The sequence below is a fragment of the Hyperolius riggenbachi genome, chromosome 7 (genome assembly GCF_040937935.1).
Source record: "Hyperolius riggenbachi isolate aHypRig1 chromosome 7, aHypRig1.pri, whole genome shotgun sequence".
Lineage (NCBI taxonomy): Eukaryota > Metazoa > Chordata > Amphibia > Anura > Hyperoliidae > Hyperolius > Hyperolius riggenbachi.
Window position 1 is genome coordinate 316619684 of NC_090652.1, and position 15428 is coordinate 316635111.

At 47.7% G+C, this 15428-nt stretch overlaps 1 protein-coding gene across 1 annotated transcript in view; it reads left to right on the forward strand.

Moving 5' to 3' along the window:
* Positions 1-15428, forward strand: part of LMLN (leishmanolysin like peptidase) — a 37588-nt gene that overhangs the window by 6730 nt on the left and 15430 nt on the right. The window contains exons 3-8 of the mRNA XM_068246239.1: positions 702-732; positions 3115-3197; positions 7869-7986; positions 10323-10501; positions 10573-10678; positions 10810-10904. Of these exons, the coding sequence (XP_068102340.1) occupies positions 702-732; positions 3115-3197; positions 7869-7986; positions 10323-10501; positions 10573-10678; positions 10810-10904 (612 nt within the window). The remainder of the gene's footprint in view (positions 1-701; positions 733-3114; positions 3198-7868; positions 7987-10322; positions 10502-10572; positions 10679-10809; positions 10905-15428) is intronic.

Genomic DNA, 15428 nt, shown 5'->3' on the forward strand with positions numbered 1-15428 from the left:
GGGGGAGAGGCGGCGATGCGCCGCTGATAGACGCGACTGGAGGCAGGGCTGCAGCCATTAGCCCTGCCTCCAGGAGCGACCAAGTCTTCGACCAAGTGTTGCAGTGGGGGGTTTGGGGGTGAAGGGACCCCCGTTTAGCGGCGCGATATCGGCGGTTTAGCAGGGGCACACATGCCCCTGCTAGCTATGAGCTCTGAAGAGAGATTTATTCTCGCTTCAGAGTCTCTTTAAATGTTCTTATGCTGTTGCTTATCTTTTAGAGCAGAGAGGAAGTTCGGTACTTATCCGTAAGCCGGGCGCATCCTCTAGGTGGCGACAAAACTCCAATAGAGTTACATCTTTCCCTACTATCCATGTCGGCCTGGAGGGGGAATAGTAATTAGCGCCACCTGCCGGATGCGCCCGGCTAACGGATAAGTACCGGAAGTTCTGTGTTCAGGTCCTCTTTTTAATGATTCTGCATTGCTGACGACTCAGATTGGCCAATTTCCCTGCTGCATACAATTTGTATGACATCTGCATGCAAGCTGCAATTACTCTCATCTCATTGACCGTCTCTTAGAGGAGCGCACATCCTCCTCTGCAGGATTCCCGGGAGCTTCTAGTTACTTTATTAGTTTAACTGAAATTGTTGCCTCTGCATTAAAACCTGGACTTTTATCTATAACCCGGATTATTTTTTTTATAATCTATTTTTTCAGCCTAGTGCCAGAGAAGAAGAGTCTCGTCCGGGTGAGTCCTGCGCTGTGATCATTATTATTACTCTATTATTCTTGTACCCTCACATGCTTCCAACATGCTCTGTACCCCCATATACTACTGACACACGTCCTGTACCCCCACACGCTCCTAACACACGTCCTGTACCCCCACACGCTCCTGACACACGTCCTGTACACCACATACTTCCAACACATGTTCTGTACCCCCACATACTTCCAACACACGTCCTGTACCCCCACACGCTCCTGACACACGTCCTGTACCCCCACACGCTCCTGACACACGTCCTGTACCCCCACACGCTCCTGACACACGTCCTGTACCCCCACATACTTCCAACACATGTTCTGTACCCCCGCACACTCCTAAAGCAGCCCATACACTCAGCCGATTTTCTGGCCGATCGATCGATCAATCGATTGCAAATCGGTTGGCCAATCGACCGATCGACGGCTGATTTCGATCGATTTCGATGGATTTCCATCGAACTTGCAGGGTGGAAAATTTAGGTCGATCTGATGAGATTGCTTATCAGTTTGCATTGGCCTTAATGGAAATCTGATGGCAAAAAAATGCCATCAGATCGAATTTCAATAGATTTCAAACTGAAATCTATTGGAATTCTATCCTGGTAAAAAATGTTCTAAAAATGCATCAGATAGATCATCAGATGCATTTCTTATCTATCTGCTGCCAATCTGACGAGTGTATGGGCACCTTAACACGTCCTGTACCAGGCCTGAACGATTTTCGGTTTTTAAATCGAAATCCCGATCAGCGGCATGACAATCTTGGGATCGTCAAAGCCGCGGTTTTCCTGCGCCGCCTGTACCTGCTTCTGCCCCCTCCTGCAGTTAGTCCCATTCCCCCTTGCTACTATCCCGTGCGGAGAGCCACTATGAAGTGGCGGCGAGCGTTGCCCAGCAACGATGGCCGCCGGGATGTGACGTCATGTCACTTCCTGGTACAGACACAGGGTGAACTCTCAATGCTTCTTAGGAGCTTCTCTCCATGCAGCGTATACATTTCTGGGAATTCAGTGCAGGTATGACACAATGCACTGTATAATATTGTAATTGAACACTGCCCTGCTACGGCGCCTGTCACCATCCCAGTCACATGCGCCCTCCACGCATATGCACACTCGGCTTCACAGCCAATCAATTATGCATCGAGAGTTCAGGGGAGACATTACTGGTAACAACTCAGAATCCGCTGTGTGTGTGTGTGTACAGTGTATGTGTGTATATGTATGTGTGTGTGTGTGTGTGTGTGTATAGTGTGTGTATAGTGTATGTATGTGTATATGTGTGTGTGCGTACAGTGTATGTGTGTGTTTGTGTGTGTACAGTGTATGTGTGTGTGTACAGTGTGTGTGTATATGTATGTGTGCGTACAGTGTATGTATGTGTGTGTGTGTGTGTATAGTGTATGTATGTGTGTATATGTGTGTGTGCGTACAGTGTATGTGTGTGTTTGTGTGTGTACAGTGTATATGTGTGTGTATATGTGTGTGTGTGTGTGTGTGTGTGTACAGGGTGTGTGTACAGTGTGTCAGTGTGTGTGTATGTATGTGTGTGTGTGTGTGTGTGTGTTAGGCCTGAACTATTTTTATTTTTGAAACTAAAATCGAGATCAGTGGCATGGCGATCTTGGGATCATCAAAGCATCAGTTTTCCCGCGCCGGCTCCTGTACCTGCTCTGCTCAGGCCCCCTCCTCTAGTGAGTCCCAATCCCCCTTGCTGCTATGCCGCATGGAGAGCCGCTGTGTAGTGGCGGTGAGCGTTGCCCAGCAGCGATGGCTGCCAGGAAGTGACATGATGTCACTGCCTGTTACAGGCCCTGCCGTCACTGGGCAAATGCTCATTGCCTCTTCGCAGCTTCTCTCCGTGTGGCGGTGCAGCTAGGAAGATCAGGACTATCTGGAGGAAGGGCCGGAGCAGGGCAGGTACAGGTGGCAGCGCGGTGGGGATCTGCGGCATCTGCCTGTACACACTAAAGGGGGGATCTGGATGGCTAACCTGTACTGTGGCACCTATAGTTCATCAAGAGAATGGCAAGAGTGTGCAAAGCAGTAATCAAAGCAAAAGGTGGCTACTTTGAAGAACCTAGAATATGACATATTTTCAGTTGTTTCACACTTTTTGGTTATGTACTATAATTCCACATGTGTTAATTCATAGTTTGGATGCCTTCAGTGTGAATCTACAATGTTCATAGTCATGAAAATAAAGAAAACTCTTTGAATGAGAAGGTGTGTCCAAACTTTTGGGCTGTACAGTATATAGCAGTACATTTGGTTGTATATCGCTCCCTGTAGCTCAGGTATAATCTGTCTTCTCTGGTTTTGTAATAAGATGATTGGCTGATCTCTGCTTATCTCTCCCACAGACCAAGCTTTTCCCACAAGCCATTTCCTATTTACAGAAGACATTTCAAGTCCGCAGACCCAGCAGCTCTATTCTGCTGAGCAGGTACGTGATAGGTCATCTTAATAAACATAAACTCCAAGGAGCTTAATGTGATCTAATGGTCATCCTAATAAGCATAAACCCGCCTCAGAGGATGTTCATGTGCTCTAATAAGAATCCTAATAAACATAAACCCGCCTCCGAGGATCTTCATGTGAGCTAATAAGAATCATAATAAACATAAACCCGCCTCCGAGGATCTTCATGTGATCTAATAAGAATCCTAATAAACATAAACCCGCCTCCAAGGAATCTTCATGTGATCTAATGGTCATCCTAATAAACATAAACCCGCCTCCGAGGATCTTCATGTGATCTAATAAGAATACTAATAAACATAAACCCGCCTCCGAGGATCTTCATGTGATCTAATAAGAATCTTAATAAACATAAACCCGCCTCCGAGGATCTTCATGTGATCTAATAAGAATCCTAATAAACATAAACCCGCCTCCGAGGATGTTCATGTGATCTAATAAGAATCCTAATAAACATAAACCCGCCTCCGAGGATCTTCATGTGATCTAATAAGAATCCTAATAAACATAAACCCGCCTCCGAGGATCTTCATGTGATCTAATAAGAATCCTAATAAACATAAACCCGCCTCCGAGGATCTTCATGTGATCTAATAAGAATCCTAATAAACATAAACCCGCCTCCGAGGATCTTCGTGTGATCTAATAAGAATCCTAATAAACATAAACCCGCCTCCGAGGATCTTCATGTGATCTAATAAGAATCCTAATAAACATAAACCCGCCTCCGAGGAATCTTCATGTGATCTAATAAGGATCCTAATAAACATAAACCCGCCTCCGAGGAATCTTCATGTGATCTAATAAGGATCCTAATAAACATAAACCCGCCTCTGAGGATGTTCATGTGATCTAATAAGAATCCTAATAAACATAAACCCGCCTCCGAGGATCTTCATGGTATCTAATGGTCATCCTAATAAACATAAACCCACCTCCGAGGATCTTCATGGTATCTAATGGTCATCCTAATAAACATAAACCCGCCTCTGAGGTTTTACATGTGATCTAGCAGCAAAGCTGTTCAAAACATCTAATAGTTTTATTGATCCCGTACAAATCATCATCATCATCTGATAAACACAGATGGACAATTCTGTACGTTCCGGGAGCGCTCTCTGAATATCCGCCATTCCTGTAGGTGTGATACATTAATACAACGATAATGTTATTTACTGTTGTGGTTGTATTTATCACCTGATTAAACTGATCACATGATTTTCAATGAATTCTGCTACACAGCTGCAACTTTAATACCACCTCCCTGAGATTCGCCGCCTGATATCCCCACCACGGTCTATGAGCTGCGCTGGGAGGAGATAAGCTTCCTGTGTGCGCTATGCTAGGTACACACCATGTGATTTTCTGGCACATTTACTGATTATTACCATTATTTCCAATCTGATTTATGATCGATTTTCTATAGAGGTAAACAAAAAAACGATGGGAAATCAGATCAGACATGTTGGAAATATTCGATCCGACAGTAAATCTGCCAGAAAATCTCGTTGTGTGTACCCAGCGTTAGGATGAGGGTAACGCCACAGCACCTAGCATGAGACAAGGAGACTTGGACAGTACATGGTCTATAGTGCTGGCAGCCAGCATGCCTCCCAGAATCCCTTGCTCTACCCAGTGCACGTGATTGGATGTTGAGGTGTGTATGGCTCCTCCCCTCTAAGCAGGCCACACACTGTTCAACATTTCAATAGATAAGCATTTAGATTTTATATGCGTCTGTCAAACATATATAAAAAGCTAAGGCCCTTTTGATGAGTTTTGAATCATTTAACCCTCTCCACTCCCATGGACTATGGTATGTCTGACATTGGCAATTTTTTTGCATAGCTCCAATGTCGGACATAACCCGACATAGAAAAACTGGCTGCCACTAGATGGCGCTGTTGCGGGATAAAATCTGACAGCATCACTCTCTTCAGATCAGAGTGTTGGGTTAAGTCTGACACTTTGATTGCCACTGACCCATCCTCTGTGCCATGTAATGTAAGTATTATGTGGGTGTATTGGGGACTTGTTACAGGGTGCCCTCATCTTTATCAGTCCCATACTGTGCCACGTAATAACGGTATTACACTGGCATGGTTCAAGGGGGCAGGGATACATTGCACAAGCCGGTCCCATCCCTTGGTTCCGGGCCGCCTCCCTCCTCTAGATCGAGCAGTTACAGTCCAGATGCCAGCAGCAGCATTTTCACAATCGCCCCAACACCCTGGAAAAAGTATGTGCTACGGGCACGTGGGTGATCATAATAATGGATTACAAAGGGTTAATAGATACACATTGATCAGGTAAGACCATTCACATCACGGTTGAACCTGTAGGCGGGAACATTGCAGAATATGTGTGCTTAAAAACAAGAAGAGAATCGAGATCCCAATATGGTGCAGTATTGTCAGGTAAAATGAAGAGTTGAATACAATGTTATGTATATATATATACTCACAAACACGGGTTACCCATAGGCAACCACTTTAAATGCAGGTGGGGAGCATAAGGAGCTGACCCCACTCAGGTTAAGAAGTCGCTCTCTGTAGATAGTAGATGGGGATGCACCCCTCCACCCAGGGGGGACTAGCAGATCAGCAAAAGCTCGGTATACAGAGGCGCCAGAGTAGAGTAAAACGTTTTAAAAACCGCTTAAAAGGAGAGGGGGATGTTAAGGTGGACTCACCTCCCTCTTACAAAAAAAGAAAACTCACTTGAGTCTCAAAATAGAATTGTCAAGTAATTTATTCAACTCCACAAATGCAACGCGTTTCGCGGGCGTGACCCCGCTTCCTCAGGCAAAAATGGGAGCACAACTCAGTGGGTCAAGCAAGAGGGGCTCAAACTTATTGCTTGACCCACTGAGTGGTTTTTAAAACGTTTTACTCTACTCTGGCGCCTCTGTATACCGAGTTTTTGCTGATTGCAGAATATGCGGCTGCACAGCTTTGTGCTGCAACTGGCTGTAGAAATAAGTGGCGGCCGGGATTAGAGTAATAATAGATCAGATTCCTGCTGGAGGTGGTATATCGGGGCAGTGATCAGTGGGGAGATCAGGGAGATATTGATATTCTATGCCGGTTGAACAGCATTCGTTACCCTGGGAGAATTTCCGATTGCAGAAAGTTGGCTTCAGCAGACATCTGACGATTGCGGTCAGGTTAACGGTCCGTACACATGTTAGACAAAAGTTGATGTAAACAAATGAGCAGCATTGCGCCAGTGACATTACCCCGGCACCAACTTGCAATGACTTTGTCTACGCACACCGATAATTCCAATGGCAATGTCATTTAACCACTTCAGGGTCCAGGGTTTTTACCCCTTGAGATTCCTGACAGTTTTGGCGTTTCGGCTGTGTCGCTATTGATTCAGGAATAACATATATTGTTTCCTATACACCAAGTAATTCTGCACCGTTGCGATGTGCCAGGATCCAATCCCCAGAGTCGTGGATCAGTATCGTCAGCAATTATCCGAGAGGATCTGCACCATCTTCTTCAAAATACACTTTATTTGAAAATCTTAAAATGTAGCATAAAAAGCAAGTGTCGCTCTTACATGTCGCACGGCGTTCCGCGCACGAGGTCCTTCATCAAGCGGCCACAAAACACACTGTGCAAGGTGCGATGTTTGATGAGGGACCTCATGCGCAGAACGCCGTGTGACATGTAAGATCGACACTTGCTTTTTATACTACATTTTAAGATTTTCAAGTAAAATTTATTTTTAAGAAGATATTGCGGATCCTCTTAGATGAATATATTGTTTTTTTTCAGGACAATCTAGGCTTTCTTTCTGTAATATTTTTTTACCAAGAATGGTTTAACTTTAGATGCATTTTTTCAGGGAAAATTTAGACGTAAGCGTAAAAAATACATACGTCCAGGAATCCCTAGACTAGAAGATTCAGACGTGAGACATCACAGAACCTAAACTGGCTAAATCCTGCGCACGCAAGCATGACACCTTGCACTACACGCATGTATGCTCTGGAACCGTGTCGTTTGAATGATATTGTGCACACCTGGCCAACTCCACGATATCTGCCCAACAGTCCTGTAAATTGATCTGCCAGTTGCCCGATAATGGTCACGTCTCTGGATACATTTTCTAACATCATTGTCCTCCAATGCGGTGCAATCTGCTGTTTGTCAAGTTTCAAACGACTTTTGTTTGACTTGTATACAAGGCTTAGTGTTCCTGAGACAGTTAAAAAAAAAATACATATATACCTGGGGCTTCCTCCTGCCCCATTCAGGCTGATCGCTCCCTCACCAACCTCTTCCGCTGCTAGCTGGCCTGGTAATTCCTCCAGTCGTTAATTCTTCCAGCTCCCCTCTCACGCTCCAGTAGACGGGAGCATGCTGTGCCTGCGCAATAGTAAGCACTCCCCGTCGCGCATGTACATTACACCCCAACTGGAGGAAATACCAGGGCAGCTAGCGGAAGATCCAGGAGGCGGAGGACGGCAAGGGAGCGATTAGCCTGAACGGGGCAGGAGAAAGCCCCAGGTATGTATTTTTTTTTTTATTTTTATTATTATTATTAATCTTCTCAGGTTTCTTTTAAGGGCAGAGAGATCTGCATCTGCCTTTCTGACAGTTTTTTCTGTGTTCTCTTCCTGAAGGCAATGCGCCAACAATCAGTATCTAAAGAAAAAAGCCGACCCGCACCGCTACTGCCACGGCGCCTGCGCTGAGCACACCAGATGTGGCCCGGTCATTGTCCCGGAGGAGCATCTCCAGGTGAGTGTCCTCTGGCTGTGCTGTGTCTGTAGTGATCGGTGATGTCATCAGGATCCTCCCCCCTATCTCCTGCCTGACTGTGTGTGAGTGTCCTCTGGCTGTGCTGTGTCTGTAGTGATTGGTGATGTCATCAGGATCCTCCCCCTATCTCCTGCCTGACTGTGTGAGTGTCCTCTGGCTGTGCTGTGTCTGCAGTGATCAGTGATGTCATCAGGATCCTCCCCCTATCTCCTGCCTGACTGTGTGTGAGTGTCCTCTGGCTGTGCTGTGTCTGTAGTGATCGGTGATGTCATCAGGATCCTCCCCCTATCTCCTGCCTGACTGTGTGAGTGTCCTCTGGCTGTGCTGTGTCTGTAGTGATTGGTGATATCATCAGGATCCTCCCCCTATCTCCTGCCTGACTGTGTGTGAGTGTCCTCCAGCTGTGCTGTGTCTGTAGTGATTGGTGATGTCATCAGGATCCTCCCCCTATCTCCTGCCTGACTGTGTGTGAGTGTCTATAGCAGGCTTTCTCATTCAGGGTTCACTGAGTACTCTGCAGGGGTTCCTTGCCATTTCCCCCTATCGTGGGGGAAATATATAATAGAGCACATTATAATACAGGGTGCTGTAAGACAAGCACTAAATTGGGGTCAAAATAATAATAAGCACCCGAATAAGGGGACAGTAAAATGAGTTGCAGTGTAATGGGGGTAGTGAAATAAACGGCCACACCTACTATGCGTCCTGCAAAATAAATGCAGGAGTTATTTGCAGAGTTCCTCCAGGTGTAAAGCCTAATGTACACGATATGATTCTTTGTGCGATTTGATTACGATTCTATTTACGATCCGATGAAATCCGACATGTCCGATTGGGATTCGATTTGCCATTGTTTGGCAATGGCAAATCGAGTTGAATCGAATCGCAATCGGACATGTCGCATTTAATCGGATCGTAAATAGAATCGTAATCGAATCGCACAAAGAATCGTATCGTGTAGATTTGGCTTAACGGTTTGAGAAAGGCTGGTCTGTGAAGCGTGTTGTAGTGACAATCATCTGTAGTGACGCTCCTGCAATTAAACGGTACAAAAAAAACCTGTCAATACTGATTCTAATATAAAAAAGAAAAAGGAATCTGTCCTTTCTGACTAGCTAAAGCCAGGGGGAAAAAAAAGTTAACGCAACCTAATCTTTCGAAGCAATACGGTCTCTTCAGAGGGCAGGTTTTGTACTGTGATAATCAAGAGGTAAAAGCTGAAAAATTACTTTTTGTCATTCATTAAAAATGCATATAGATTATTATTATAGAAAAAAATTGTAAGTAACAAAATGATTAATGAAGCGACAGGTTAAAATGTCTGGCTCCAGCTGTTCCTTGGTTGATGAGAATTGAGAACTGCTATCTGCTGGGCAGGTTTTCTCTTTTGAGGAATCTGCTTGGGAGGCGGGATTAAAGAAAACTGTGAAAAAGTAAAAAATCAAATACTTACCTGGAGAGGGGGAAGTCTCTGGATCCCAATGAGGCTCCCATGTCTCCTTCCAGGCTGGCTTCCCCAAATGCAGGTAAACTATAACAGAGCAGTCTCCGCTGTGCGCATGCGCACTATTGGCTCAGCCCGAGGGCAAGCTGATACTGCGCGAGACTCCCGGCAAGCGGTGACAAGTGTATCTTCTCAGGTCACAGCACTGGATCCTCTCCTGAGGAGGATGGGGGAAGCCACTTTAGGACAGAGGCTCCCCCCCTCCTGAGGAGGACTACCCCTTTGGTATGCTTTTTTCCCCTTAGTTATGAATGTGTGATTAGTCCATATTTTGTGCTCCGCTCATGGCACATGCGATATGGCTGCAGATTCATGACCTGCAAAAATTCTACATCATTTAAGATTAAACAGCATTTTTCTAGCATGAATTATTACCATAATATTTAATAACCATGGCTGGCCTAGAGATACCCAGACAAAAGTGATATGCACAGATCTGGCTTGATGTCGGCAATTCATTGATATATTAATCCAGTATTATGATTTAGCTTATCACAATATTTAATCCTGAGGGCTCAGTTGATCACCTCCCATAGTGTTGGGGACAGCAAGTCTAGCACGAGCCCCCTGCAGAGACTTCCCTTTCACCCCATGTCTGCCATGTCCTGCCTTTTGTTTTCCATTGAGACGGTAACTGGAAGGTTCAAACTCTTCAGGGACTGCTGGGGACAGATGGCTTCTGACATGCGAAGTTAACACATCAACACAGTCAGAATGAAATAATATTGACTTGTAAATTTGAATCGAGAATCGATTGGTGTTTAACTTGCAGTTCGGCCGTGAGCGCTCACACTCCTGTTCTCCTCTCCAGCAATGCCGGATGTGTAACGACACAGAGAAGAGATGTGGCCCCTCGGGCCCCCCGGCCACAGAAGGGATTAGGAACGCAGACTTTGTTCTGTATGTCAGCGCTATCACCACAGAGCGGTGCAGCCAGGAGAATATTGTGGCGTACGCGGCGTACTGCCAGCTGGAGGCGGACATGGACAGGTGAGAGGCGGAGCCTCCGGGGTGTAACGTATAGAATATCCGCAGTGTGTGACTGTGTGTCTCCTGATTAGGCCGATAGCGGGATATGCTAACCTGTGTCCAAACATGATCTCCACCCAGCCGCAAGAATTCGCAGGCATGTTATCTACTGTGAAACACGAAATCATTCACGCCCTGGTAAGTCCTCATCCCCTTGTGTGTTCCGGTAATACAACGCGTACTTACAGCAGCGATTCCTCTGGTTGTGACCGCTGAGTGGCCGGGTTGTGTTTTTAGTTTATATTTATGTATATGTTTCGCCCCTCCAGGGATTTTCAGCCGGACTCTTTGCTTTATATCGGGATGATAATGGAGACCCTCTGACTCCGCGGTACATGAATGGACTTCCGCTGTTCAATGACAGGTAAGCAGCTATGGTGTCCTATGTCAGCAGGGGATAATAATAATCTGAACATTTGTATAGCGCTTTTCTCCTGTTGGACTCGAAGTGCTCAAGAGCTGCAGCCACTGAGGTGTGTTCAAGAGGCCACCCTGCAGGGTTAGGGAGTCTTGCCTTGAACTCCTTACTGAATAAGTACTGACCCCAGCCAGGATGTAAACCCAGGTCTCCCATGTCAAAGGCGGAGCCCTTAACCAGTACACTGTCCAGGATGGCGGCCATATTGTCCTGTATATTACAGCCATGGAAGGAGGCGTGACGGAGGCCACACTGTTGTGTTACAGTCAGTATTGGGTGGGGCAGGATATGGCGGCCATATTGTCCTGTATATTACAGCCATGGAAGGAGGCGTGAGGGAGGCCTCACTTGTGTTAGTATGGGGGGGGGCAGGATATGGTGGCCATATTGTCCTGTATATTACAGCCATGGAAGGAGGAGTGAGGAGGCCACACTGTTGTGTTACAGTCAGTATGGGTGGGCAGGATATGGCGGCCATATTGTCCTGTATATTACAGCCATGGAAGGAGGAGTGAGGAGGCCACACTGGTCAGTATGGGGAGGGCAGGATATGGCGGCCATATTGTCCTGTATATTACAGCCATGGAAGGAGGAGTGAGGAGGCCACACTGTTGTGTTACAGTCAGCATGGGGTGGGCAGGATATGGCGGCCATATTGTCCTGTATATTACAGCCATGGAAGGAGGAGTGAGGAGGCCACACTGTTGTGTTACAGTCAGTATGGGTGGGCAGGATATGGCGGCCATATTGTCCTGTATATTACAGCCATGGAAGGAGGAGTAAGGAAGGCCACACTGGTCAGTATGGGGAGGGCAGGATATGGCGGCCATATTGTCCTGTATATTACAGCCATGGAAGGAGGAGTGAGGAGGCCACACTGTTGTGTTACAGTCAGCATGGGGTGGGCAGGATATGGCGGCCATATTGTCCTGTATATTACAGCCATGGAAGGAGGAGTGAGGAGGCCACACTGTTGTGTTACAGTCAGTATGAGGTGAGCAGGATATGGCGGCCATATTGTCCTGTATATTACAGCCATGGAAGGAGGCGTGACGGAGGCCACACTGTTGTGTTACAGTCAGTATTGGGTGGGGCAGGATATGGCGGCCATATTGTCCTGTATATTACAGCCATGGAAGGAGGCGTGAGGGAGGCCTCACTTGTGTTAGTATGGGGGGGGGGCAGGATATGGTGGCCATATTGTCCTGTATATTACAGCCATGGAAGGAGGAGTGAGGAGGCCACACTGTTGTGTTACAGTCAGTATGGGTGGGCAGGATATGGCGGCCATATTGTCCTGTATATTACAGCCATGGAAGGAGGAGTGAGGAGGCCACACTGGTCAGTATGGGGAGGGCAGGATATGGCGGCCATATTGTCCTGTATATTACAGCCATGGAAGGAGGAGTGAGGAGGCCACACTGTTGTGTTACAGTCAGCATGGGGTGGGCAGGATATGGCGGCCATATTGTCCTGTATATTACAGCCATGGAAGGAGGAGTGAGGAGGCCACACTGTTGTGTTACAGTCAGTATGGGTGGGCAGGATATGGCGGCCATATTGTCCTGTATATTACAGCCATGGAAGGAGGAGTAAGGAAGGCCACACTGGTCAGTATGGGGAGCGCAGGATATGGCGGCCATATTGTCCTGTATATTACAGCCATGGAAGGAGGAGTGAGGAGGCCACACTGTTGTGTTACAGTCAGCATGGGGTGGGCAGGATATGGCGGCCATATTGTCCTGTATATTACAGCCATGGAAGGAGGAGTGAGGAGGCCACACTGTTGTGTTACAGTCAGTATGGGTGGGCAGGATATGGCGGCCATATTGTCCTGTATATTACAGCCATGGAAGGAGGAGTAAGGAAGGCCACACTGGTCAGTATGGGGAGGGCAGGATATGGCGGCCATATTGTCCTGTATATTACAGCCATGGAAGGAGTGAGGAGGCCACACTGTTGTGTTACAGTCAGTATGGGGAGGGCAGGATATGGCGGCCATATTGTCCTGTATATTACAGCCATGGAAGGAGGAGTAAGGAAGGCCACACTGGTCAGTATGGGGAGGGCAGGATATGGCGGCCATATTGTCCTGTATATTACAGCCATGGAAGGAGGAGTGAGGAGGCCACACTGTTGTGTTACAGTCAGCATGGGGTGGGCAGGATATGGCGGCCATATTGTCCTGTATATTACAGCCATGGAAGGAGGAGTGAGGGAGGCCACACTGTTGTGTTACAGTCAGCATGGGGTGGGCAGGATATGGCGGCCATATTGTCCTGTATATTACAGCCATGGAAGGAGGAGTGAGGAGGCCACACTGGTCAGTATGGGGAGGGCAGGATATGGCGGCCATATTGTCCTGTATATTACAGCCATGGAAGGAGGAGTGAGGAGGCCACACTGGTCAGTATGGGGAGGGCAGGATATGGCGGCCATATTGTCCTGTATATTACAGCCATGGAAGGAGGAGTGAGGAGGCCACACTGTTGTGTTACAGTCAGCATGGGGTGGGCAGGATATGGCGGCCATATTGTCCTGTATATTACAGCCATGGAAGGAGGAGTGAGGGAGGCCACACTGTTGTGTTACAGTCAGCATGGGGTGGGCAGGATATGGCGGCCATATTGTCCTGTATATTACAGCCATGGAAGGAGGAGTGAGGGAGGCCACACTGTTGTGTTACAGTCAGCATGGGGTGGGCAGGATATGGCGGCCATATTGTCCTGTATATTACAGCCATGGAAGGAGGAGTGAGGAGGCCACACTGTTGTGTTACAGTCAGCATGGGGTGGGCAGGATATGGCGGCCTTATTGTCCTGTATATTACAGCCATGGAAGGAGGAGTGAGGGAGGCCACACTGTTGTGTTACAGTCAGCATGGGGTGGGCAGGATATGGCGGCCATATTGTCCTGTATATTACAGCCATGGAAGGAGGAGTGAGGGAGGCCACACTGTTGTGTTACAGTCAGCATGGGGTGGGCAGGATATGGCGGCCATATTGTCCTGTATATTACAGCCATGGAAGGAGGAGTAAGGAAGGCCACACTGGTCAGTATGGGGAGGGCAGGATATGGCGGCCATATTGTCCTGTATATTACAGCCATGGAAGGAGGAGTGAGGAGGCCACACTGTTGTGTTACAGTCAGCATGGGGTGGGCAGGATATGGCGGCCATATTGTCCTGTATATTACAGCCATGGGAGGAGGAGTGAGGGAGGCCACACTGTTGTGTTACAGTCAGCATGGGGTGGGCAGGATATGGCGGCCATATTGTCCTGTATATTACAGCCATGGAAGGAGGAGTGAGGGAGGCCACACTGTTGTGTTACAGTCAGCATGGGGTGGGCAGGATATGGCGGCCATATTGTCCTGTATATTACAGCCATGGAAGGAGGAGTGAGGGAGGCCACACTGTTGTGTTACAGTCAGCATGGGGTGGGCAGGATATGGCGGCCATATTGTCCTGTATATTACAGCCATGGAAGGAGGAGTGAGGGAGGCCACACTGTTGTGTTACAGTCAGCATGGGGTGGGCAGGATATGGCGGCCATATTGTCCTGTATATTACAGCCATGGAAGGAGGCGTGAGGGAGGCCAGACTTGTGTTACAGTCAGCATGGGGTGGGCAGGATATGGCGGCCATATTGTCCTGTATATTACAGCCATGGAAGGAGGCGTGAGGGAGGCCACACTGTTGTGTTACAGTCAGCATGGGGTGGGCAGGATATGGCGGCCATATTGTCCTGTATATTACAGCCATGGAAGGAGGCGTGAGGGAGGCCAGACTTGTGTTACAGTCAGTATGGGGAGGGCAGGATATGGCGGCCATATTGTCCTGTATATTACAGCCATGGAAGGAGGAGTGAGGGAGGCCACACTGTTGTGTTACAGTCAGCATGGGGTGGGCAGGATATGGCGGCCATATTGTCCTGTATATTACAGCCATGGAAGGAGGAGTGAGGGAGGCCACACTGTTGTGTTACAGTCAGCATGGGGTGGGCAGGATATGGCGGCCATATTGTCCTGTATATTACAGCCATGGAAGGAGGAGTGAGGGAGGCCACACTGTTGTGTTACAGTCAGTATGGGGAGGGCAGGATATGGCGGCCATATTGTCCTGTATATTACAGCCATGGAAGGAGGAGTGAGGGAGGCCACACTGTTGTGTTACAGTCAGCATGGGGTGGGCAGGATATGGCGGCCATATTGTCCTGTATATTACAGCCATGGAAGGAGGAGTAAGGAAGGCCACACTGGTCAGTATGGGGAGGGCAGGATATGGCGGCCATATTGTCCTGTATATTACATCCATGGAAGGAGGAGTGAGGAGGCCACACTGTTGTGTTACAGTCAGCATGGGGTGGGCAGGATATGGCGGCCATATTGTCCTGTATATTACAGCCATGGAAGGAGGAGTGAGGGAGGCCACACTGTTGTGTTACAGTCAGCATGGGGTGGGCAGGATAT